This window comes from Heterocephalus glaber, unplaced genomic scaffold, assembly GCF_053883595.1.
Source record: "Heterocephalus glaber isolate CG9 unplaced genomic scaffold, H.glaber_assembly_v1.0 deba00001600, whole genome shotgun sequence".
NCBI lineage: Eukaryota > Metazoa > Chordata > Mammalia > Rodentia > Bathyergidae > Heterocephalus > Heterocephalus glaber.
The window spans coordinates 22,394,255-22,418,388 of NW_028258372.1; the positions used below are offsets into that span (position 1 = coordinate 22,394,255).

A 24,134-nucleotide genomic window follows, 5' to 3' on the forward strand; every position below is an offset into this window, starting at 1 on the left:
CAGTACCAGGGATCAAACTCAGAACCTTGCGCTTGTGAGGCAGGCACAGAGCCACTGAGCTGAATCCCCAGCCCTTCTGAGCCTCATTTTACTCATCTGTGCTTAAAGATAATGTATAACATCTTCAATCCCCACGATAATCTTGTGATGTATTTTATTCCCATTGTAAAACAAATGAATTACAAATGTTAAGCAATTTGAATCAATGCAACTTTCTCATAAAAGATCTCAAGAAAGTAAACCAAGTTTATGAGCAAACTTAATAAAGAATTTCAAAATGCAATTTGAAAAAAGGAGAGGTTCATTTATATTAAGAGTATCCCCCTGGGCTGGGGATTTAGCTCAGTGGCACCATGCCTGCCTTGCAAGCGCCAGGTCCTGAGTTCGATCCCTGGTACCAAAAAAAAGAGTATCCCCCTAATGTTAAACAATTGAAATTTTTAGTACAAAAAAGATAACCCACAAGTCTGAATGGAAAAAGGGCAAGGATTGAATTTTTTTTTTTTTTTTTGCCACTTTATTTCCAGGGCCTAGCAGAATCTGTAACACATTAGTAGATATCAACAAGGTTTTTGTTTTGTTTTGTTTTTTGTTTTTCGGTACTGGGGATCAAACTCAGGACCTTGGGCTTGTGACAGGTGCAGTGCCACTGAGCTAAATCTCCAGCCCTTTTTTTTTTAGTTTTTTGAGACAGAGTCTCACTATGTAGTTCAGGCTGACCTTGAACTCATGGCAATCCTCCTGCCTCAGCCTCCCAAGTGCTGGGATTACAGGCGTGTACCACACCAGGCTTCAATAAGTTTTTTGAAAGTATCAATAAATGAATATTGACTGAATAATGCTACATTGAAAACATCTATTATAACACTCAAATAGAAAAATGGAAGGATTCAAAATGTAGCCAGATGTGGTGGCACACACCTGTAATCGCAGGTATTCAGGAGGCTAAGGCCAAAAGGACTGCAAGCTCTAGGCTAGCCTGGGCAATTTAGTGAGATGCTGTCTCAAAATAGGATTTTAAGTGGGCTTGAGATGTAGTGGTGGTAGGATGCTTGTTTAGCATGCATGAGGCCCTGGGTTGACGCCAGTACCAAAAAAACAAAACAAAACAAAACAAAACCTGAAGCCTCCAATGAAATAAAAGCATCTTCCTTTTTTCTCACATGATCCCTCTAAAATCACAGAACTTTCCTACATGGTTAAGACAGCACCACAGAATAGGAAGAGTTGAAGTCTTAGCAGGAGAAGCCAGCCCTTAGTCTCAAGTGTCCTCCATGTCTTGTAGGAATTCTTCAACCCCGGTTGTCTTGCCTCTCACCCTCTTGCTATCGCTAACCCAGAGAGACCTTCCTACCGAACATGTATACTGTTTTGTTGGAGACCAGAGGGGGAAACACAACAGAATCCGCAGGTCTGGATCGGCATCCACAGAGGACTCAAGAGTCCTAGAAAGGGTGTGGATAGGTTGGGTGAAGAAGTCTGTGTAAAAATTTCTTTATGGTTTCTATAGCATCTGGATTTTGGATTTTAGTCACGACAGATAAAAAATTAAACAGGCAAGAATAAAGGCAGGCTCAATCGGTTCAACAATCAAACTTGAAATTATAATACTTGAATAGAAAACATAGTTGCTTTTCATTTGTGCTGCCAGGACCCTTCCTTCTCTCCTTCAAAATCACCGTTTTCTCTAGGTATTTCCAACTAGATTGAGTTCCCTACAAAGCAGGGACTCCATCTGAGAACTGGCCAAAAGGCAGGTGCTTGTCATGAAAACTGGCCCATGTTTTGCAGAAGATACAATGCAAGGATGAATGTCTTCATCTTTTTTTCCATATTTTACATTGCAGAGGCCTTAGGAAAAGCCAGTGGGATCTACTTCCCTGAAAACCAAGAGGTGATCCATAGTAGTTTGATTTTGGGGGGCACTTGCCTTTGACGCTCTCTCCCAGAAGTGTGGGCGTGTACAAACACATGGTCAAGTTTACTCATTAGAAGAGAACTATCTTAGGCTGAGGATGAGTAAAGTTACCGGCTTCACAGGCGTATATGGTTACCAAGTGACCATCAGCTCTTTCCACCTCTCCCGCACCTTTAATTATTCACTCCTTGTAAATGTGTTGAGCATTTACTAATATGGAAGGACCTTTGTTCTGTTAGTTACAAAAAATTGCAGGCAGGGTCCCTGCCCCAAAGGCACGGGGAAGATAGATGGCTCAGTAGAATGAGAGATAACCAGAAGCAACCAAGTAAATGAGGGTAAGAATTGAGAAAATGTTACTGAATGTGAGGGCATGGAGGGAGGTACATCTTGACTTGTCCTGACTCATTCAGGAAAGAGTGGGAACTGGCCAGCTGGAGAATGGAGCTTCGGATGTTTTTGGTAAAGTGAACAACATGGCAAAGATTTAGCGACAGCCAAGCAGAGGCAAGTGGGGATGTGGCTGAGGAAAAAACAGCTTCTGTTGACCACCCTCCAGGACTCCGCCGGCCCTGTCTAAGCTACATCCAATAAAAATATGATCTAAGAAAAAACTCTGCAGAGTTTAAAATGAGCTCCCTCAACCCCAATTCCAATTTGCTTACAGACCTTAAGTAGAACATCTGGAGGGGTCGTCCTGGCAATGATTTTTGCACGCAAAGTTCGGTACAGAAGGAGGAGAGAGAATGATAGTGTGTGCTACACTGAGTGTCTCCATCATTGCTGGACTTGATTGCTCTACTGTGTCTGTCTCTCCTGCCTAAAACTTGGTGAAGGATTAAAGCTGAGATTATATGCAAGGTTTATGTCCGGTGAGGAAACAGCCCTTTTAGTTTCTCCCCAGCCATGTACAACCTGAGAATTTGAGTTTGCCGATATTGGGGATGACGTCTCTTGTGTTTACTTCTATTTCTGCACCACCCACAACATTGCCTATATATAATAGAGACACTCATTATTTTTTGGATGAATGAATTCATGGGTAAATGAGCAACTGTGAATATTGGGGAGTAAATACTATATTGCTTATAATTACAGAATGAATGTCTTACTCAATGTCACACACTGAAAATGCATTTAAGTTTGAACAGCCATTCAATTACATCAAGACTAACTGCCCACTGCTGTGTTATGGATGTGATCCAATTTCTAGAGAAAAGACTCATATGCATTATAAAAGCATAATTTCACCTGACAGTAAGTGGCTTCCCTCCAAGTTCCTTCCTGACAACAGAAAACGAAAAGTTCCCTAATACAGCAAGAGCAACTCACCTTTTCATTTCTGAGTACTGTTCCTTCCAGCTTGAGTATGACATTTGCTTAAAAAAAACCAGTCCCATTCCAAGTAAATGACATCTGGACAGCTCCTCAAGGATGAGCATTTTATTGGATTATAGGCACTTGGCAGAGTAAATACATGGTTACGAAGTGTTCTAAGTTTATTTGTTTTATATAGTGACCATAAAAATAAAACCATTGTGAAAACAATGCAGATTTTTTCTTAATCTTAAAGTTGCAGACTTCAGAAAGCAAACCCCCAAACCCATCTGTTTATGGTAGAGTAGAAAGGCATATGTTGCCAACTATTTTTACTTAGTGTAACTATTATTTTTTGAGTCAGGGATGTCCTTCTCTTCCCCATATTAAAATTGTTATGTACTACATATCACTTAACGCTTTTTTTGTGGTGCCTGTCTGAACTAAAGGATTTACACATGCCAGGTAAGTATTCTAATACTGAGCCAGAACCACTGCCCATTGAGCACTTTTGCTAGTGAATTAAAATCACTTTTTTTTTTCCTGAAGGAATGGTAAAAACCCTCTGAAATCACTGGTTCTCATCTGGAGAATTACAAAACCAGACTTGTGAATGCTTTAATAAAATGTAGAGTATCATACCGAAAGATCTTCGGTTCTTCACATACAGCCTTTTTTGTTGTTGTTGTTACCAGGGATTGAAATCAGGACCTTGCCCAGGTGCAGTGCCACTGAGCTACATCCCCAGCCCCACATACAGCCTCTTTACAAAGCTTTTGGATAAAATGGAACCTTATCCTCAATCTCCAAAATACTTTTGTAAAAAAGAGAGAGTTTACTGTGTATAAGGCAAGGTACTACTGTCTGCTCCAAGTGAAATAGAAAAAACTGAAAAACCAGTTTTTTCAAGGAAAATATTCTTTCTTTGTGAAAGGTCAGTAATACCATAGCTGGTTTCAAGTCATGGGGTTTTTTCTAAGAAGCACATCTTGAGCTTTTATGCATGTCTGCAGGCTTTGCCCATAGCAGAGATCCCCAGAGCACAGCACTGCGACTTTTCATGCTGCTCATTCAAATCATAACGGCCTTGCTCCCACCTGGAAACCACTAAAGCAACACACACAAATCTGTATGAGAAGTAGGGAAAAGGCATGATAACATGAAGTTACCCTTCAGCATAGTAACACAGATATAGAATATTTCAATGCACCTCAGTTTCCTATTCCATTTTCTTTTCTTTTCTTTTCTTTGTTTTTGGTTCACAGGGATCGAACTCGGGTCCTTACGCTTGCAAGGCAGGCGGCAGAACCACTGAGCTAAATCCCTGGCCCATCCTATTCCATTTTCAAAGGTAACAATAGTCCTGCTCCTGTGAAAGAACTTGACTTTGTGAAATATATCTAGCAAAAGTCTTTGACTGTGTTTTCCAATATGTTCTGCTACTTAGTGCCTAGTTTCAGGATGGATAAAGGAAAGGTACTAATGTTCATTCATCTAATGCAGTGAAATGAACTCTCTTAGGATTGAGAGGGCTCCTAGCTTTCCAAGAGATGCAAGAAGTCTTGAGGTGAGCAAAGCGGGGAGGCTGAGCTGGGGCTCCACACAGCCATAAGTCTCCCAGAGAGAAGGGCAGGCCTTGTGGGGCTGGAGACTGCTTCTTTGGCTCTGGGCTTTCCTGGGCAGTGCTTCTGGCCATCTGGCCATCTGCCTTTTGGACTCTGGACTTTATTTAAGGGACGATTCAACAGGGCAGAAAGCCTAAGTGAAAACTTCTCCCTTCCTAACAGCAAGCTCCAGGTAGCTAGCCCTTGCACAGCAGAGTGCTGGGCGTTCAGTTCCTGCATTTCCTGAGCAGCCCCTGCGCCAGTTCCAGTGTTACACACTGGGGATATTAAAGTTACTTGACATGCAGGAAGCCATGATTCATGATGTGGAGTTTCAGCAGGAAGCACAAATTATGACTAAGCCTGAATTTCAGTCCTTGAGGAGAGGAGCTTCTAGGTGAGTCAGGAAATAAACATAATTTCAATACACTGTGGTAAATGCCAGGATATGAGTGAGTACTGGCTAAGCAGGGACCAAGGGAGAAATGATCTCTACCTTCCTTGATCATGATGGGATCCCTCATACACCTCAGGGTCTAAATACTAAGAAAAGTTAAGGTACTTCAATATGAAACTATGCTGATCCTATTATTAATCCTTTATGACTTAGATATCCAAGAAATTCTTCATGAGAAGATCATGGAAGGAAATATTTTATTTCCTGGTTAAATGGCTGAATTGTGGAACAAATTCTCTGAAGAACTGATGTACTTGATGTATTAAATTTACTTGATGGTGATAATCAAAACAAGCTCTAGGGCCAGGGATTTAGCTCAGTGGTTCCGCCACCTGCCTAAAAAGCACAAGGATCCAAGTTCAATCCCCGGTACCAAAAAAAAAAAAACAAGCTCTTACACAGTATTATAAAATGTAATACTAAAATTTGTGGAAGGAAACTTCAAGATATAGTACCTGAAACGGAAACTCTTAGGGAATACTCTGGTATTTTTCTTTTCTTTTTTTTTTTTTTGGTACCAGGGATCAAACTCAGGACCTTGTTCTTGGGAGGCAGGCGGTGGAACCACTGAGCTAAAGCCCCAGCCCTCTGGTATTTTTTTTAAAGAACAATAGAAAAATCATTTTTGTAGATTTGTCCAAGTAAGTCCATTCCACTTTTAACATTAAGAGTTACAGTTTACTATCCATTTAGAAGATACATTTCTTTCTATTCTTTTCAGAAAGAAAAGAATAATGACCTTCTCATACTGGGTATCACTAGTGGTTGGTACCTAACAGGGTTTCAATTAATTTGCTGAACGACCAAACGAATGATTTCTAATTTTGGCGATATTTGGAACTTGGTGATCTATGCCTTGGCTTTTGTATTTATTCAGTCATTCATTCCGCATTTGAAGATAAACCAAGACTGTTTGAATGGAAAAAAGAAAAAGCTATCAGTTTGAAAATTGTCATGATTTCTTCTACTAGACTACATTCTCATGGGCCTCTTCTTTTTTTCATGGGCCTTTTAATTTGCACGAGTCAAATCACCTTATCTTTTTTCTTCATTACTATGCCTAACACAGTGCGTGGCATGCAGTAGCTGTTCAAACAATGTTTGTTTAATTGGTAGGCTTTAAGCTTGATCATTTACCTGTGCTCTTTGCACAGTCTAAGGCTAATTTGGAATGCTTTCAGACTTATGCTTGCTCATACAATTTCCTTGGCTCATCTGAATTTCCTTAAAAGGTGATTAATTGATAAAAATCACCACCATCAGTTAATATGAAATTGATAGTAGGATCAGTGACAGGCCCATACAGCCCCATAGGCCATCATCTTTCTTCCGTGGTTTCTACTCAGCTTCTCCGGAGACCTACCGCAGGGCATGAACGCTGCACACGGCAGGGGTGACTGGGGACCTTCTTGCAGCCCAGAGGGAACAAATGCTGAGCCCTTAAAGGAGCCGGTGAGTCGATAAGAGTAAATAGTGAGGCTGAAAGGACAGTATACTTTTGCATTCTTACTAAAAGTTAAAAAGCCTTAAAGTGCACTTGAGAGTTGCACCACCGCAATGTGCAGCGTATTGAGAACTGTGCTCCTGCTGCTTTCAGCCTCGACGGCAATACTGCTGCCTCTCTTGGCCCCTCCAGCCTCCTCTCACCCTAACACTCCAGGGCCTCTGTGATCTCTGTGAAAATGCTAAAGCAGAAAGTCATGGTGGAGCAGTTCAATGCCACAAAGGTTGGCCTCTGTGCTCATAGCCTGCATGCATTTCCTTTGGCTTTATTATTCAGCTGAAAGAAATATTTCATGATTTTTCAGATAACTCACATGCAATTTCCATGTATACCCTAACCATAACCCTTTGACTTTGTTCAAAGAAAGGCTTGCCGAATTATGCCTCTCATTCCTCCGAGGGCTGCTCTGGGGAGCTCTCCTGGCAAATTTCTCCCTCCTTCACATCATCTTTAGGTGAATCTAGGGCACCTGTGTTTGGAGCATTCTCAACCACCCACCGACACTCAGGCGTCACTGCCTCTGTATCCACGCTGGTCATAGCTGGGGCCACGACACTCTTCCCTCCCATCACTTCTTGTTCCTCAGGAACTTGGCTCTCCCCGGGGCAGATGGAGTCGGAATGGAAAGTGCCACCTTCTTGCCATATGGCCTGGCCCTCAACGGCACTCCCAGCGGCCTTTTCTCCTTCATGGGCATCTGGTGTGGCAGCCCGCACTGCAAGCTCCTTCTCATGGGGTTCTGTGGCCTCTGTTGGCTCTGCTGTGAGGTCTGGGAAGCTGGCATCCTCGGTGAGATCTCCAGTGAGCCCACCACAGGCCAGCTGAGGACCAGGGCTGCTCACCTCAGGAAATGTCCCCAAGCCTACCCTGGGGCCCTCAGCCTCTGGAGGAGGAGAATGGGCCTTCCTCTCACTGACTTCACTTTCTTCATGGCTATCCTCTTGGGGGGCAGCTGCCTGATTGGCCTCTGTGTTGATTTGGGTTTTTTCACTGACTTCACTTTCTTCATGGCTATCCTCTTGGGGGGCAGCTGCCTGATTGGCCTCTGTGTTGATTTGGGTTTTTTCCTCTTCTTTTTCATTTTCTTGAAGAATAAGTGTCTCCTTTGTGTCTTTTTCAATCACCACAGCAGACTCCATTGGCTCTTCAATGGTCACCGTCAACAACTCTCTGAGCTCCTTCAAGGATTCTGAGGCAGAAGTGAAGTCTGGCTCTTCATGGGTGGATTCTTCATTCTCAGTGGCCCTTCCTGATTCTGAGCATATACCCAGGGTTTCTTCCATGTCTTCCTCAGCCACAGGAGTCACAGCAGGGTCATCGGTGCTTGAGATAGTCACCTGCCCATCCCCACTTAGGCCAGAGCTAGGCTCAGGGAAAGAAAGGCTTTCTTGTTTGGCCAATAAACTAGGATCCCCTGGCTGCTTCTTTTCCTCTGACTCCTGGAACACTTCGTTACTTAGGGTCTCACTCTCTAGAGCTCCGGGAAGAATGGCAGAAACTGTCCTGGCCGGGCTGGCCTGGTTTGATCCAATGGCAGGTTTTAGATCTGTTAAGCTGGACACACTTTCACTAGGCAAGGCCATGTTGTCTTCAAATAAGTTGTGTTTCTTCAGAATAGCAGCCTCCTTTATCACTGAAAAATACCAGGAGACAAAACTTAATATTAAGACTGCCTGGACAACCTGGATTTTCTGATTTTAACCTCTCTGGCTATCCAAATTCTCAACTTCAAGATCTGGCTTATATCCATCCCCTTCTAGGTAGCCTTCTCTCATGACTAAAGACTGCAAACTCTTTCCAGACTCTGAACCTTGGTAGGTCCATTCCTTCATTTACTCAAGCAGCATACATTTGATCTAATATATGACTGACACTGAGAAGCCAGAGGTGAACAGAAGATGGCCTTTGCTTTTAAAGTCTGTAACAGTACCATGCATATCACTCAGGCGCCCTGTGACATTTAATTAGCGCTAGTAAATGAAGTTCAGTTTGTTCACCTAGACTGGAACACATTTAAGACAGGGGCAGGGCTTTTACTATTTTTTCTCACAGCACAGTCCTGAATGTGTAACAGGTTCTCTCTCAGTCCTGAGGGTACAGCTGAAAGAGGTTTGTTAGCCTGTGCTGTTTAAAATGAAGATATATGTACATCTGCCTTAAGAACATTAAAGACAGTAACACCAAAGACAGTTGACAATTTTGACAATGGGTATCTGGCTATGGCTATGTGGTGCTCAACAATACCACAACCTAGGTGATGCCATTCATATCTGAGTCAACACAGATTTGTGTATGCAGCATAATTTTTCAGCAGCTGGAAGTAGATTTTCCTGGTCTAACAAAATCAATATAGTATGAGTTTTCTCACAGAGGACAGTAAGGTATCTGGAGGAAAGAAGTCTTCGAATTCACCCTAAGGTCTCCATGGTGGGCTTGGCCTCTCTTTGTGCAGACACCATGATGACCGTTGCCTTCCCTAGCTCCTTGGATCCCTGTGATTAGTTATGTGATGTGGGGCTTGTGCTTGACCAGTTTTCCCTGTGGAGGGCTTTGGGTGATAGGCAAGACCTCCCCTATGGAGACCAGATAGGTTTCAGGCCCACAGCTTGATGGTGCCCTCTTCGGCATATTTTTATCTGTTTTCCTATTCACATTCCAACCCCAGGCAAGGCCAAATTCCACAGCACACTGGGTGCTACTATCCTCACAAGGCCCACAGGGCACTGTGTTATACCCCTGTGTCATTTTCTGTCTGGCCAAGTGGAGGTGAGGAATTTGCTGAGAGAGCAGAGCTCAGGCCCTGCTGCGGAAGACATTTCTGCCCAGCCCTGGGAGGGATTATGAGTCCGTGCATAAGAGCCCTTTCTCCTTAGTTCTGTCTGGCACAATTCAAGATGACAGCCCTGCATGAGACACCTTAAATTTATTGCCTCTAAACTGTAGTTTTCTCATCTGCAAAAGGAAGCTTAACATTCCCATCTTGGAGTCCGCATTGATACTGAAAGAGGAAATAACATCTAAAGAACCAGCATGGTGTGTACCAAATCATGAATGTCCAGTCAAGGCTGGCATCCTTCCCTCTTTGCTTCCCTCTCCCAGATGTCTCCCTGCACAACAACAGTGACTTCCTCTTTCCCTTTCTTACTTCACAGCCTTCCTGAGTTCCATTTCAGGGGTGCTCCCTTCAAGGGGAGTCCCCCTGGCACCAGGTAAACCCTTTTTACCTTTCAGAGTCTCATCAAGGAGAATCTGATGTAAAATCTCTTCATAGACATTTTCAACATGGATCATATTGGTATGATCTGCAAAGATGAACTGCTCATATTTCTGAAGCTCCTGGAGAACAAGAGATAAGAAGATAAAGAGGAAAAAGCATGAGATGCCTGTTCTCAGAGTAGACAGGGAAAGGACAATTCCCACTAGTGGTCCCCTCCTCAGAGGGTTAGTGAGGAGGGCACTGCTGGTCCATGGGCCACAGATGCTCAAATAAGTGAATTCAGCAATCTTTGTGTTCTCTTCAGTCACTGTGTTAAGAACTACATATGACCCTGACATATCCATTAGCTGGCCATGATAGGGTGCGTCGTTTGGGCGTTGGTGGTTCCCCACCCTTTCCTTATTCTGGGCACACCACGCATGCATTTGAAGGGAGAAGACAGAAGAAACTGGTTAACTCAAGGCCTTGTCAGTAGGTCTGAGTCCTTTTTTCCTAGCATAACCAAAGTGTTTCCTTCTTTATTTAATGCCAAAGTGCTTTACCGAGGTATGAGTTATATACAGTAAAACACATAGGTTTTTAAGGAACAGCTCGATGATGTTAAATATATGATACCCATGTAACTATAACCTAGATCAGGATGAAGGACACTTACACCACTCCCAAGGCTCCTGAAACTCCCTTCTAGCCCACAGCCCTCCAAGAGATGAGCAGCGATCTGACAGCTGTCATGGGAGATGAGCTTTTGCTTATTCAAGAACGTTAGAGAAATGAATCATACTCTTTTGTGTTTTCTTTTCAGATTTCCTCTATTTGCTGCATATATCAATCAGTAGCTCTCTTCCTTTTATTGACAAATAGCATTTGCTATATGGAAAATTAAAATTGTTTATCCATACTCCTTTGACACTGAGATTTTTCCACTTTGTGACCAATATGAATGTATTTGTTATGAACATGTTTATAAGAGTTATTTTTTTGGACTTAAGGACTTATTTATCAAGGATATATATCTGAAAATGAGGTTGCTGAGTCATGAGGTAGACGTATGTTTAACCTTATTAGAATGTGGGCCTTTTTCTGATCGGAGAGTCTCTAGTCAAATACTCTTATCTACCATTCTCTCCTTTCCCTCTGACAATGGTGCTCCCTGACTTCTTCTTTGCAGCAGCCAGGCACACTGCAAAATCCTTCAGCTTTCCCTGCTTCCAAGGATTTCCAAATGGTTTGCTTCTTATCAACATAATAGGGCAGGGATCAAAATGTATCAAATCATATCCCCAAGATTAGCCCAGTAATCCTTGCACTGAAGGGTCCTGGGAGAGAGCTCCACATATGTGGCCTTCAGAGAACCAGAAACTCAGCAGTGGGACTTGATTCATTTTGGTGAATGGACAGATTTTCTAACAGGTGATCAGAAGCTACCACCCTCAGATAACTCTCAGTGCTAAGACTTGGAGGTGCCGGGGCCCAGGATTGTATTGTATTACCAGCAGGTTTCCTGTATAAATAGGTCCCATTTATACCCATTGGAGAGGAAAGCCAAAGGACATGAGCCTCAATGACCCCAGAGGGTTTATGAGACAGCACTGATGCACAGATACAGAAGAAACACTGCCCGGGAGACTGGTCACTACCCAGGACTCTCCAAGGGGCCCTGCGTAAGCCATGTCATTGCTCTGAACCGCACAGGCTCATTCCTGGAACATCCTTTCTTCTTCCCTTCCTGGTCCTTATTCCCTTGATTACCATTCATCTCTCAAAACTGGGTGAAAGCATAACTCTAGAAAGTTCTTTCTGATCCCATAAGCAGTTGGGCACCTTCCCTGGAACTCCTATGTGCCTGGCTTCTGCCTCTACACTGCGAGCTCCAGAACAATGTGGCTGGCAGTGTCTGGATCATATAGATACATTTTAATACACGTTTTAATTTATTTTAATGCATGTTTGTGGACTAGAAGCCCTTTACATTTTCAACCAGCTAAGAATTCTGCAGCAAGGCATAATTAAGGGATATTTATATTGTTGTGATGTGCCCTGCTTTACAAAATAGGTCTTCTATGCTGAACTGAATGAACTTTGTCATATGCTTAATTCTCTGGATCAATTAAATTGAGATCCAGAGAGTGGATCCTGAAACTTCAACCAGCCTCCAGCTTCTGCTCAGGAACACACTGCCCTGCAGACTACCACACACTCTCACAGTCATGGCTCTGCATGCCTGATGCTTGCAGCACCTTCAAATAGTGCATTAGTTTCAGTAAATAAACGCTATTGGATATAACAGAACAAGTATCTTTCTGTAGTCATGCTATTTAAAATCTTTCTATACATAAGGTCAAGTGTCAGAGGAGTGGATGTATGAGTTATACTACAATGGGGACTACCTGGGCTCCTCAGGTGTTCTATGTCACCATTAGCTTCGCTCCAGTTCAGATCATTACCCTGTGAGACTTACTCTGGCCCAGGGCTTGGCAGATTCTGGCAGCTTCTTGTTCTTGTAAGTAGTTTATTGGATTTTATTGTCTGTGTTTCATATCTGGCTGCTTTTGAGTGCTAACAGTGGAGTTGAGTGATTGCAAACAGAAATAACATGGAACATGAAGCCTAAAATATTTACTATCTGACCACTTCCAGAAAAGTTCGCCAACCCCTCCCTGGTCTAGTCTGCCTGCCATCTGCAAGTACAGCCCCGCAAAAGGACTCATCTGAACCCCAAAGACAATAAAGCAGACTCTTTGGAGCAACGCATCCTCTTACTGGTTTGCATGTGGACGCCAGTGCCTTCTGCATAGTGGGAAGCGTGATTTGAACCAATGCCTCCTGAAAGATCTTCTTCCGGATGGTGCTGCTGTCATAATCATATTGCTGTCAACAGAGAAACAGCCTAAGTAGTGGCACTACAACCTGTCAACATTCACTTATATAAAAAACCCAGCCACTCAGGTCATCTCCTTTTTCCTCCTAATTTCTGAAGACTTGCATTTCCAAAGTCTCAGAGGTCTTTCTATCTAAATCCTGCTCACTCCAGGTGTAGGTTGTGACACAATGACCCATCTCACTCTCCCCTCCCACAGATATGGACAATGAGGTAAGATCAAAATAGAGAAGTGGCATTTGGGTTATAAAGAAGTTGGGGAAAGAACTTGCGAGTGAATTTGTTTTTCATCACTCTTTCTGGGCAGGCCCATGGGAGCCACAATCATCCATTACTCATAGTCTTCTAAGCAGAGGTAGTGAGTTGCAATGACTTCTACAAGGTAAGAAAGAGCCTGGCTCTGAAATCCATTAGCATTGTGACCTACTAACCTAACCAAAGAAATTTAATGTCTAGAACAAGAAAAATGATGATTCTCTCCGATGTGCATCAAACACCCAAAACTGGAGGCCAGCATTTGAATTTAGATGTCACTTCAAGGGGATCACAGACAGGCATATGGAGAATAGTGACAGGCATGTGAGCAGAATGATCAGGCCAAATGAAAAATGGTTGACTAGTCACATGAGGTTATTTATACTGGAGATACTAACAAGGCAAAATTATAGCTCTGTTCATTCTACCAAAATGTACTATGTGGGTGGGAAAAGACTATGAAGAAAGAATGGAAATAGAATTACCAGTGGCAAGAACTTTGGTCTAAAATAAGAGGGCATGTTCTTCTATTTTTTTAAATGTTTTTTAGTTTTTTTGGTACTGGGGAACAAACTCAGGACCTTGTGCTTGTGAAGCAGGTGGCAGCACCACTGAGCTAAATCCCCGCCCCGAGAGAGCATGTTCTTACAAGAGGAAGGAATGGGCTGTTCTGAGAGGGGAGGTGTGGACCACTGGTGAAACCACCTCTGGCAGGGACCTTCTTAACACTGGAGATGAAGCTGAAATAGAGGCGCTTGAAGTCCTTTTCAAACTCAAGGTCCTTTCTACTTGCTTTCTTCAACTCTTTCTGTCTGCTGAAACACTTGGGAGTGGTACAATTTTTTCTTTCAGCTCAATTGTTCATGCGTTATTATTTGTGTGACCGTAATCAACATTGCTTTTCATCTCAATAATTTGCTTACGCGAGTTCTGCCTGGGTGTGAATCATTAAGATTAGGTATGAAATTCAGGGTCGGCCCTAGGCTGTATGGGAGTTTGATCTTCTGTTCCAAACCATTATTTAGGACAAGCAGGAGGCAGTAAAAAATATTAGTAGACCATGTTAAAGGATAGTTTTAGCTCTAAGATCACCATGACTAGCCTGCTGAGCTTGAGTAAACTTTTAAAGGGTCAATTTCCTCATCAGGATATGTTCCAATCATCTCACAAGTTCTTGTGATGATCAAATGAAACCTGGTAGAGTTAAAAAACTTTTACTTTACCAATATGTGCAAGCTCCTATTACTGCAACATTTAAATATGCACGTGTACATGATATGCGTTAAAAGCAATTTTATATGGCAGTTATCTTTTCTTTGGGTTATTTCCTTTGCTTTGATGTTTTGATTTTTTTCTTAAAATGGCCAGTTTAGTTTTAATATACTGCAGACTCTTTGAAGACAGAGGCTGTGCCTTGCCTATAAAAGCCAAGCAATACCTCTCATAATGCTTATAGTGCACAGCCAATAAACATTTGTCAAGTCCAATTGCTATAAAAGTAAATTGGGCCCTGTCCTTCCAAATACGGGGAACAATGCTAAGAAACTGTGGTCCCTAAAGTAGCCACTAGATGGCAGAACAAGCATGAAAGTCGGGCTGGGGAAACCGCGGCAAGAGGAAGTCATTTTAGAGAGAGGGGGCCCAAGTAAATGACAGAGTAGGGCATTTGCACTCATCCAAACAAGCTGCGGTCACATTCTTGTTTGAAGCTCCCCAAGGATGAGGCAAAAGTTTTACCTTTAGGACTCGGAGCTTCACCTTCTTAATGGCAGCAGCAGTTCTGGAGGCCTCGCCTTGGAGATGTGGGAAGAGCAACTGCTCAAAAGTAAAGACTGCATTCTCCATTAGCTGGAAATCGAAGCACAGAAACCCACACCGTCAGCTTTAGGTCTGCCTGGCCTCCCTCAGATGAGCCATCGAGAGTCCCCAGGCTCTGCTCCGGGAATGACACAGGGCAACTGGCCCGCATCCCTCTACCTGGACTGTGAAATGAACAACCACGTGCTCACCATGGGGTCACTAAGAGGCCAGGCAACAGGCCCAGCCACACACGCGTATGCGTGATCGCATGCAGGCAGTCTCTTTCTCATCTCCTTCCCCTCATCCACGACGGGGAAAACTCCAGGATGGAGAACACACCATCTCCTGTGGTCATTCCCCGCCTCCATACTCCGATGCTGCAGCCACAGATTAAAGAGGTGAGGTGGGAGCCTTCTCCAACCATTCTGGCAGCACTTCCACATTTAGGTGGACATAAACCACTTGGCAGCGTCTCCACCCCAGGCTGCGTCCACCCCACCACCTCGAATCCCTTTTTTCTCTGCAAGGCTGGGAAGGCAGGCAGCTCAGGGATTGGTGGCAGTGGCTGCCCATGGGCCAGGAAACAGTCAGTTCAGAGATCTTATTCTCTGCAGTTGTTCCTGTATCTCTTTCTCCAGGGCCCACTATTACCACAGGAACTGCTGTTAAATTTCTACCCAATTTGTTCCTTGTTTATCGTTAGTCTCTTATAACTCAGAGGTTGGATAATAAGATACATCGCTTAATTCTACTATAACTTTAAAGAAAAAAAACAAAACAAAACACTCCTTTCTTTCCAAGCCTGTGGCCAATTTCAAAGCACTCAACACAAAGCTTTATCACAGCACTTACAACACTGTAGTGAATTACTCTAAGAATCTGTCTCATTATTGATCCCTGGGGTGGGATCAGGCAGTGTCAGCCCACAGTGAGCTCCCTCTAGAGCATGTGTGAGCAGATCAGATTGAGTCTGATCATACCCTTGCTTTATTTACGAAACATTCTAACATGGAAAGAGTCTGTTCATTCATTGTTCCTGGTGAAAAACTTCCTTGGGAGAGGGGGAGAAGCAACCTATCAAGAGGACGCAAATTCAAATAGGAAGCTGGGATTGACTGATTGGTTGGTTGGTTGGTTGATTCTTAACTAGGTTAGGGGATTACAGAAATTTAAGCCAGTGGTTCTCAGTCCTGGCTCCATATTAGGAGCAACAGGAATGGGGGTGGGAGAAATGTTTCAAAAGCTGTAACCAGAGATCATCGTGTTAAGTAAAATATGCCAGATTCAGAAAGAAAATATCACATATTTTTCCCCTCAAAGGTAGAATCTTTAAAAAAGGGGGGTGGGCGGCATGAAAATAAAAGGAGGACTATTTGAGAAGAAGGGAACAATGGAGAGGTGGAGGACAAGGGCGGTGATAGGGTGAAAAATATCTGAGTATGTTTATACATATGCAAATCTGCCAATACGAAGCCCATTCATCTGTGCAGAACCAATATACACTGACAACAAAATACAAACACACACACACATACACACATACATTCGGAATCACTGGGGATGAGGTATAAGCATAAGTATGTCCTAAAAACTCCCCAGGTTGTCTGGGGATTTAGCTCAGTGGCGTCTGCGCCTGCCTTACAAGCACAAGGTCCTGAGTTCGAACTCTGATACCAAAAAAAAAAACCTCCCCAGATGTTTCTAATGTGCAGCCAAGGTTAAAAAGCACTGATTTGTCAACTAAATAATTATCAATTGGTGCTACTTTATTTCCCTGAGGCATTTCTTCTCATGTTCATTAACATGGAAGAAAGACAAAAGCAGCTGGAAGGACCCGGAATTTCCTCAGTCAACACGATAAGTAAGTGCACCTCACTTCCCGGAAGCGCCCTGGACACTGCCTCCTCTGCCAGGATGTGGAGCTCTCCCTCTCTCGCCCTCATGCACCATGCATGCCCTGCTGCTCCCACCTCCTGCATGTAGTTCTGTGTCCTCTGGACCACCAGGTTGACGTGCGGGAATCTAAAACGGCTCTTGAGATCCTGCAGGCCCTCTTGAAGCAGGTTGACCTTAGTATAGCAAGGTTCCATCTTCACGGAATCTAGTGGCAGATTCATAAGCTGGTCTAGATGCTGCAATTTGATGAAGGGAAAAAAAGAAATACCTTCAGATTTAGAAGCCATATTTCATATATATGACATGATTCATAAGTTCAGAATGGTCCTATGTGTGTCATTAGAATCACTACTTGGACCACTACATCCATGACATCTGCAGTTGTGTTATTTTTCTCCTTCAGTGGGTGGCCCAGACAACTCCATTTCTGTAACAGAAACCAATGGAAGGACTAGCCAGGTGACAGGAAACCCAGGGTACACTAGTTGTGGGGGGGTGTCCAGTCTTCTTACGTTCTCAGTGGACTCAGAGCTCCTGCTTCAAAGCTCACGAACTAAGCACAGAATTGCTGCCGGGCCCATGAGACTCCAAAGCTCCTTTAAAGAGTGACATCTTCTCAGTCTCAAGGAGATTAGGACACTCCCTGGACTCCTAGACTCTGGGCAAAAAGCCAGGGCTCCCCACTATTCTGAGGTTGTCAGTGAGCACAATGTTTCTGTCCGCTCCTACAGGCTGCTTCGTGGTGCTAGTGGATGGGGAGGAAAGGTGAGGAAGAGGCCAGAGGTCTCAAAAGCCAGGGTCCCTTCCCACTCAGTTTAGAAAACTGATAACCAACAAGGCCACAGGGCTTCCCATCTGCCGAAGTCACATGTTAGTAATAGACTCCAACACTATGTTGTTGCAACAGAAGGCATTTTATTTTCTAAGTTTATTTTATACTATTTTTAAAACATTAACTATTGGAGGGTTAAAATGAAAAGGAGAATGGGTAGGGAAGGAAAAGACAGAAAGTTCCCGAGAATTGAGGCTCTAGGGGAACTGGGAGAAAGGCTGGGTGAATGAGAATAACATTGGATGCACTATTAGATAGGAATGTGAAAAGGGCCCATTCCTGTTGTACTTTAAAAGAGAAAATTATTCCCTTTAAGAAGTGAATTATGGAGGGGTCCAAAGAAATGAAATTAATGATCAAAAAAGCACACTGCAGAACTTTCCCCTTGTCATACAATAAGGAATGTGTAATTTAAAAATGGCAATTAAAGGCCGGGGATTTAGCTCAGAGGTTCCACCGCCTGCCTCGAAAGTGCAAGGTCCCAAGTTCGATCCCCAGTACCAATAAAAAAAAAAAGGCAATTAAGCAGGCAGGATGGGGAAAATTGGATTGCTGCTTTGCTCCTATCAGCTGATCAAATGATGACACATCACTAATGGTGATACAGAGGAGAAAGTCCCCAGCCATACACAATTAGTGGAATGTAAAATTTAAATCCTTTTCTTGGAAATGCAATAAAAACATTTGTTAATATGAGAAATATACCTTTCAACATAAGAATCTATCCTATAGAAATAAAAGCATGGGAACATAAGGATATATGTACAAGGTTATTTATTGCAGCTTTGTTTGTGGTACTGGCGTGGTTGAAAAAGCCATGATGCTTCCATACATGATATATATGTAGCCATCACAAAGAATGATTTAGACCTAGAACAGTTAATTTGAAAATAGTTTCATGAGGTATTTTTTGAAAAACTGATAAGCAGAATAATACATAAAATACAACGCCATTTTTCTCAATGTAAACAATGTAAGAAAACAGCCTATAAGTGTGTGTGTGTTTGTGTGTGTGTGCATGTGTGTGTATTACTATATGTATAAGCAAGGAGAAAGCACAGAATGGCATGTAGGTGGATGATCCTGCTAATTCCATGGGAGGTAGCTGGTGTCAAAAAAGAAGGGGGAATCTCCATTGTTGGTGGGAGTGCAGATTGGTGCAACCACTGTGGAAATCAGTATGGAGATACCTCCAAGAACTAGGGCTGGAAGTCCCATTTGACCCAGCTATTCCCCTGCTGGGTATCTTCCCCAAAGAATTAAAAGAATCATACCACAGTGATATATGTGCACCTATGTTTATAGCGACACAGTTTGTGATAGCTAAAGCTTGGAAACAGCCCAAATGCCCATCAACTGGAAACTGGATAAAGATGTGGTTTTTTAAATAAAATGGAGTACTACTCAGCCATAAAGAATGAGAAACTAGAGACACTTATAGCTAAATGGATGCACATTGAGGCCATACTCTTAAGTGAAATAAATAGGACACACATGTGTAAATACTGAATAGTTTCTCTAGCATGAGAAACTGAAAGTGTAAATAAGGATTAAAATGCTTAAAATGAATAACTGATAATTTGAAATAGGAAGAAAAGGCCCAAAGGGGTAGGGGAAGTGGGAGGGGAAGGGGAAAGGAAAGAAGGGAAAGGAAAAATTATGAGAAAAGGAAAAAATGGAAACAAAGTCTTTGTAAATAGGGAAGGGTGGAGGGGGTGAAGGGAGCACAGGGAATGGGGAAAAATTAAGAACCAAGATACATCATGTACAGGTACAAGCACCCAATGATAAGTGTAAATGTATTGTATACCTAAAATGTACCAATAAAAGAATCTAAGCCAAAAAAAAAAAAAGAGAGAGAGAGAGAGAAGGAGTAAAGGCAAGTTAAAAAAAAAACAACAAGCGGCAGTAGGAAACCTCAAATCATTTATCATCTTGTTTTTGTACAATTATACAAGTATACAGGCATTAAGAAACAAAGGCATAGCATAAAAGGGTGACTATAGTTTATATTTAATAAAATGGAGTACTACTCAGCCATAAAAAAGGAGAAATTAGAGACATTTATAGCTAAATGGATGCACACTGAGGCAATACTCTTAAGTGAAATAAATAGGACACACATGTGTAAATACTGAATAGTTTCTCTGGTGTGAGAAACTGAAAGTGTAAATAAGGACTAAAAGGAATAATAGGTAATGTGAAATAGGAAGAAAAGGGGCAAAGGAGAAGGGAAAGTGGGAAGGGTAGGGGAAAGGAAAGAAGGGAATGGAATTAATATGAGAAAATGGAAACAAAGTCTTTGTAAATAGGGAGGAATGGAGGGGTTGAAGGGAGGGCAGGGGAAGGGGGAAAAATAAGAACCAAGAGAGATTATGTAAAGGTGCAAATTTCCAATGATGAATGTCATTATACTGTATACCTAAAATGTACCAATAAAGTAAAATTTAAAAAAAAGAAATAAAGGCATAGCATAAAAAGGTGACTATAGTTTACAACTATTACATTTTTATAAAGAACTAGAAGAGCTTGAAGATTTATCACAAAGAAATGGTGTTTAAGGAATTTAAAATGTTTATTTGTTCAATCTGGTCATTACCCACTGGATTACCACATGATGTCCCAAAAAAGTACACAATTATTATGTACTGATTAAAAGAAAAAATTCATTTTTAGTGATATCAGGAAGGAAGGCAGGGGGAGGAGGGAAAGAAGGAAGGTGTTATCTGCTGGCTTTGCAGGGACGGTCATATTAATGTGTCAAAAAACCAAGCTGCCAAGTTATAACATCTTATGCCAGTGGTTCTCAAACTTGAGGGCACTCCAAATCCTTTAGAGGTCTTGTTAAAACATACTCCAAGGCCCCCGCCCCGAATGTCGGATTCACTAGATTTGAGTTGGGGATGGACTAGAACTAAAGGGTATCAGTGATGATTGTGCATATATATATATATATATATATATATATATATATCATACTGAGTGTATTGCTTCACTCGCACAAACTTTTTATTTTTAAAATTTGAAAACCATTAATAAAGAAAATTAAGTGGATGGATGGGTGAATGAATAGGGTAGTTGGATGGATGGAACAGCAGAGAGAAGGAAGGAAGGTAGGAGAGAAGGGAAAAGGGACAGAGGGAAGGGCCTCTTCCCTCTTCTCTGAGAAAGGAAAGAAGGGAGGGAGGGATGGAGGGAGCCAGGGCGAGCACCATGGAAAAGACAGTCCAAGAAGCCCCTCTGCATCAGCTCCTCAGCTTTCAATCCCACCTCCTTTAGCTGGGTGCTGTCCTTGGTGGTCTGAAAGCTCTGGCTGAGTTCATCCACTTCTTTTTCAAAAAGTGAGCGTACTTCACTGAATCCTGAGCTCACGGGCCCCATGAGCTCTTCCAGAGTGGACGCCAGGAATGGTTGCACACTTTCCCCACAGGTTTTCTCTGCTGGCTGGGCCACCATTGCTGAGATAAGGAAACAAAGTGATATGGAGCAAAACTGCACTCGGAGGCACCGGAGCCAGGCCAGGCTGAGGAGAGCCCCCTCGAGCTATTCGACAGCTAAGACACCTATCCACTATTCACCATCATCATATAAATGCAATTTGTCTTCTAGAAACACAAGATATTATGTTAGAATTAATTTCTCTACGAGCTAATGGGTCAATATAATACCATCTCCCCTAAGAGACTTTAAAAAAATGCAAGTAAATCTTTTCTTGGGAGGAAAATGAAACCAAATTCCATTCAGCTCATCACCTCATCCCCAGTTAAAACAAAACAAGATTTTTTTTTTCTCATGAGGATGATAGGCTTAGTGACAAAAATGTACAGAGCACAGAAAATTTATAAAGAAAGATGAAAAAAAGGTCACCATAATTTCCATTCTCCAGAGTGAAGCACCACCCTTCGATTTATTGAAGAGTGTAGTAAAGACCCTGCCCAGTGAGTCGGTAGGACAGGGAATCAGCTTGGCTTTCAGAGCAGGAGGATTCTCCTGACCAGCCGGGCTCTGAAGCACTGATGCAGTAGAAGGGGCCAAGCTGAGTCACAGTCCCACAGAACTGAGAAGAGATGCACAAGTTGACTGGATGTCCAACCCTTCTACTTTACAGAGGGGAACGAAAGAAGGATGGAGATGTTAGATAACTTGACCAAAGTCGCATTCTCATTTTCAAAAGCAGGACGACAAGTGTATTTTTAAGTTCGTACTAGAAAATAACTTGCTTACAGTGAGATGAATGGCCACACTCTTATTTTGGTTTGCAGAAATATGTCAGAGTTATGGAGGATCAGATTACTGCTTCTTCTGATTCTGAGAATCTGAATCCGAGATAACCAACACCATATATATTCAGGGTGGAAAATATCAAACAGGTCATAGAATTATTAGGAAAAAAATCCTTTTAACCAAATATAAAGCAATCTTTGACTCTTGTAAAAATGACTTGCTTGATAGCAAAATGCAAAGCTGCTTGCCAGGAGAATAATTATTAATTAACTTTGGTACAGGAACCACTTGAAAAACATCTAATTAAAATTTCAGAATAATCCTGAACACTGGCAACAAACAGTGATGATTGAGCGGAGCTGGCCAACTTTACTTGTAGAGTGGGCAGAGATCAGCACAGAGGACTTGGCAGGCAAGGGAAGGTTCCTCTCTCCCTGTTCTCCCCTGCCTCTGTTTACCACAGGGTGCTCCGCCCCCTCTCTGCACCTTCATTCAGGTTCTTTTACCCAGGACTCTTTTCCTCCACCTCTGCTTGGAAACGCTCTACTCAAGACCTCAGGCCTACTTCCAGTGTCACCCATTGGGACAGCAATAATGTCCTGGAACCAGCACCAGCTTCCTGAACTGCAGTCTGCAGGTGTTTCCTTATGGGCTGAATAGATCTCGTGTCCCTCATGTGTATTCTCTGCTGTTCTCAAGCTCACAGAGATGCTGTTGTGATGAATATAGTGTTGTGACACATTCATCCATGAGCCTTCCATAAGTGGTGGCAGCTGTTGAAAGCAGTGAGCAGATGGATGCTGCCTAAAAAGCTGGGGCCGACAAGACTGAACCTGACTCTGTCACACATAAGTTTTGAAACCTCAGGCAAGTTCCTTAACGTCTGCCTCAGTATTCTTATCTGGAAAACGGAGACCATAAGAGTAATTACTTCTTGGGGTTACAGGAAGAATGAAATGAGTTTACTATTTTCAAAGTGCTTAGAATGAATGTGGTGCTCTGGAGGCATCTCAGGAACCCTGTTAGCTCCTACTGCACGTGCTGCACTGTCCTTCTTTCTATCACCTGAACCTGAAGTAGTACCCTCCCTGGACAGTGCTCATACAGGTTCTGAAGTTGACAGGAAACCGCATCCTGAGTGGGAACTACTGTGCTTTTGGTTCCCATCTCTCATACAGCATTTATCACTGTGTTCCTCTGCCTCAGTGTCTGTGACATGCTTCCTATCCTCCTCTACTTGCAAAATAATGTTGTCTTCTTTGAATCCTCATAGCCCTTATACTCCACAGAAGCAGGATAAATGCTTACTGAATGCATTGTGGAGCAGAACTAATAAAGCCCAATGGCTTTCTTCTGAGAGTCACGTGGGAGGAAATGAAGTAATCACTACTTAATACTCCCGAAGTATTTTTGAAAGCCAAAGCACACTGTCAATGCACCCTTCAGTTCCCTTCCTTGTTTCAAAGGTAGTGAACCAGAGACTTAGTTGAAATGTGTTGCTGATATTCCATGTTGAAAAGACTTGATCATTAATTCCTTTCAAGTTTTCTTTCAGGAAACCACTAATAGTCCAGGGCAGAAACTTTTTCCATTGTATGAGGATACCTAGGAGCCACAGAGATTTAAACAAGAGAGAATGGCTTAACTCCAGCCACAAGAATGGCCACAGTTAGGCGCTGCTGGGGCCCAGAGAACAGAATTTTGGCACAGGAATTGGTGTCAGGGGTTTTAAGTTCTACAGAGTGTTTTGACATAGAGTAGATTCTAGATCAGTTGTGCTCGTGCAGTGATAAGACTTAGATAACAACAAACAGAAAGCACTCTGAAGTTCATCTATTTCTGGCTTTAGAAGGGATCACATGAATGGACACACACATCACACCCTTGGGGTGGTTATTCCTCTAATCTCCTCTCCATAGGACCTGTTTTAAGAGCCCTGGAGCAAGCTGGATTGCAGTACGAAAGGATCTGAACTGCAGAAATTAATTCACCAAGCTGACAGTCTCCTGCTGGACTATAAGCCTGGGAGCACAGGAGTAGATCTGTGTGTGGCTAATACTCCCTCGCCTTGCTTAGAAGACACTTAGTAAACATTATTACTTGAGTGAATGAGAGACAAACTGTGAACTGACTGTCTAAAAAGATAGTTAATAAACAATCACAGAGGAGGCTCCATGCTCTTCCTCTGAAGTGACATTAAGTGTACTGCACTTATTGGGTTAGCATAGAAAT

At 42.6% G+C, this 24,134-nt stretch overlaps 1 protein-coding gene and 1 pseudogene across 6 annotated transcripts in view; one reads left to right on the plus strand and one right to left on the minus strand.

Moving 5' to 3' along the window:
- LOC106010905 (centromere protein I pseudogene) overlaps nt 1-24,134 on the plus strand; it is a 194,946-nt pseudogene that overhangs the window by 150,586 nt on the left and 20,226 nt on the right. For 2 of the 5 annotated variants that reach the window (XR_015444359.1, XR_015444373.1), the window contains one exon: nt 12,655-14,780. The exons of 2 other annotated variants lie outside the window; for them this stretch is intronic. The product of XR_015444359.1 is annotated as a centromere protein I pseudogene, transcript variant X31 (transcript). Of the gene's footprint in view, nt 1-3; nt 5,748-12,654; nt 14,781-24,134 lie in introns of those variants that run through there. One more of the 5 variants, XR_015444351.1, reaches the window with a different exon arrangement.
- Niban1 (niban apoptosis regulator 1) overlaps nt 3,347-24,134 on the minus strand; it is a 158,179-nt gene continuing 137,391 nt past the window's right edge. Inside the window, exons 9-14 of the mRNA XM_004862792.4 lie at nt 20,949-21,136; nt 16,921-17,082; nt 14,888-14,998; nt 12,778-12,885; nt 10,025-10,136; nt 3,347-8,433 (exon numbers count right to left, since the gene is read on the minus strand). Of these exons, the coding sequence (XP_004862849.1) occupies nt 7,187-8,433; nt 10,025-10,136; nt 12,778-12,885; nt 14,888-14,998; nt 16,921-17,082; nt 20,949-21,136 (1,928 nt within the window). The 3' untranslated portion in view covers nt 3,347-7,186. The remainder of the gene's footprint in view (nt 8,434-10,024; nt 10,137-12,777; nt 12,886-14,887; nt 14,999-16,920; nt 17,083-20,948; nt 21,137-24,134) is intronic.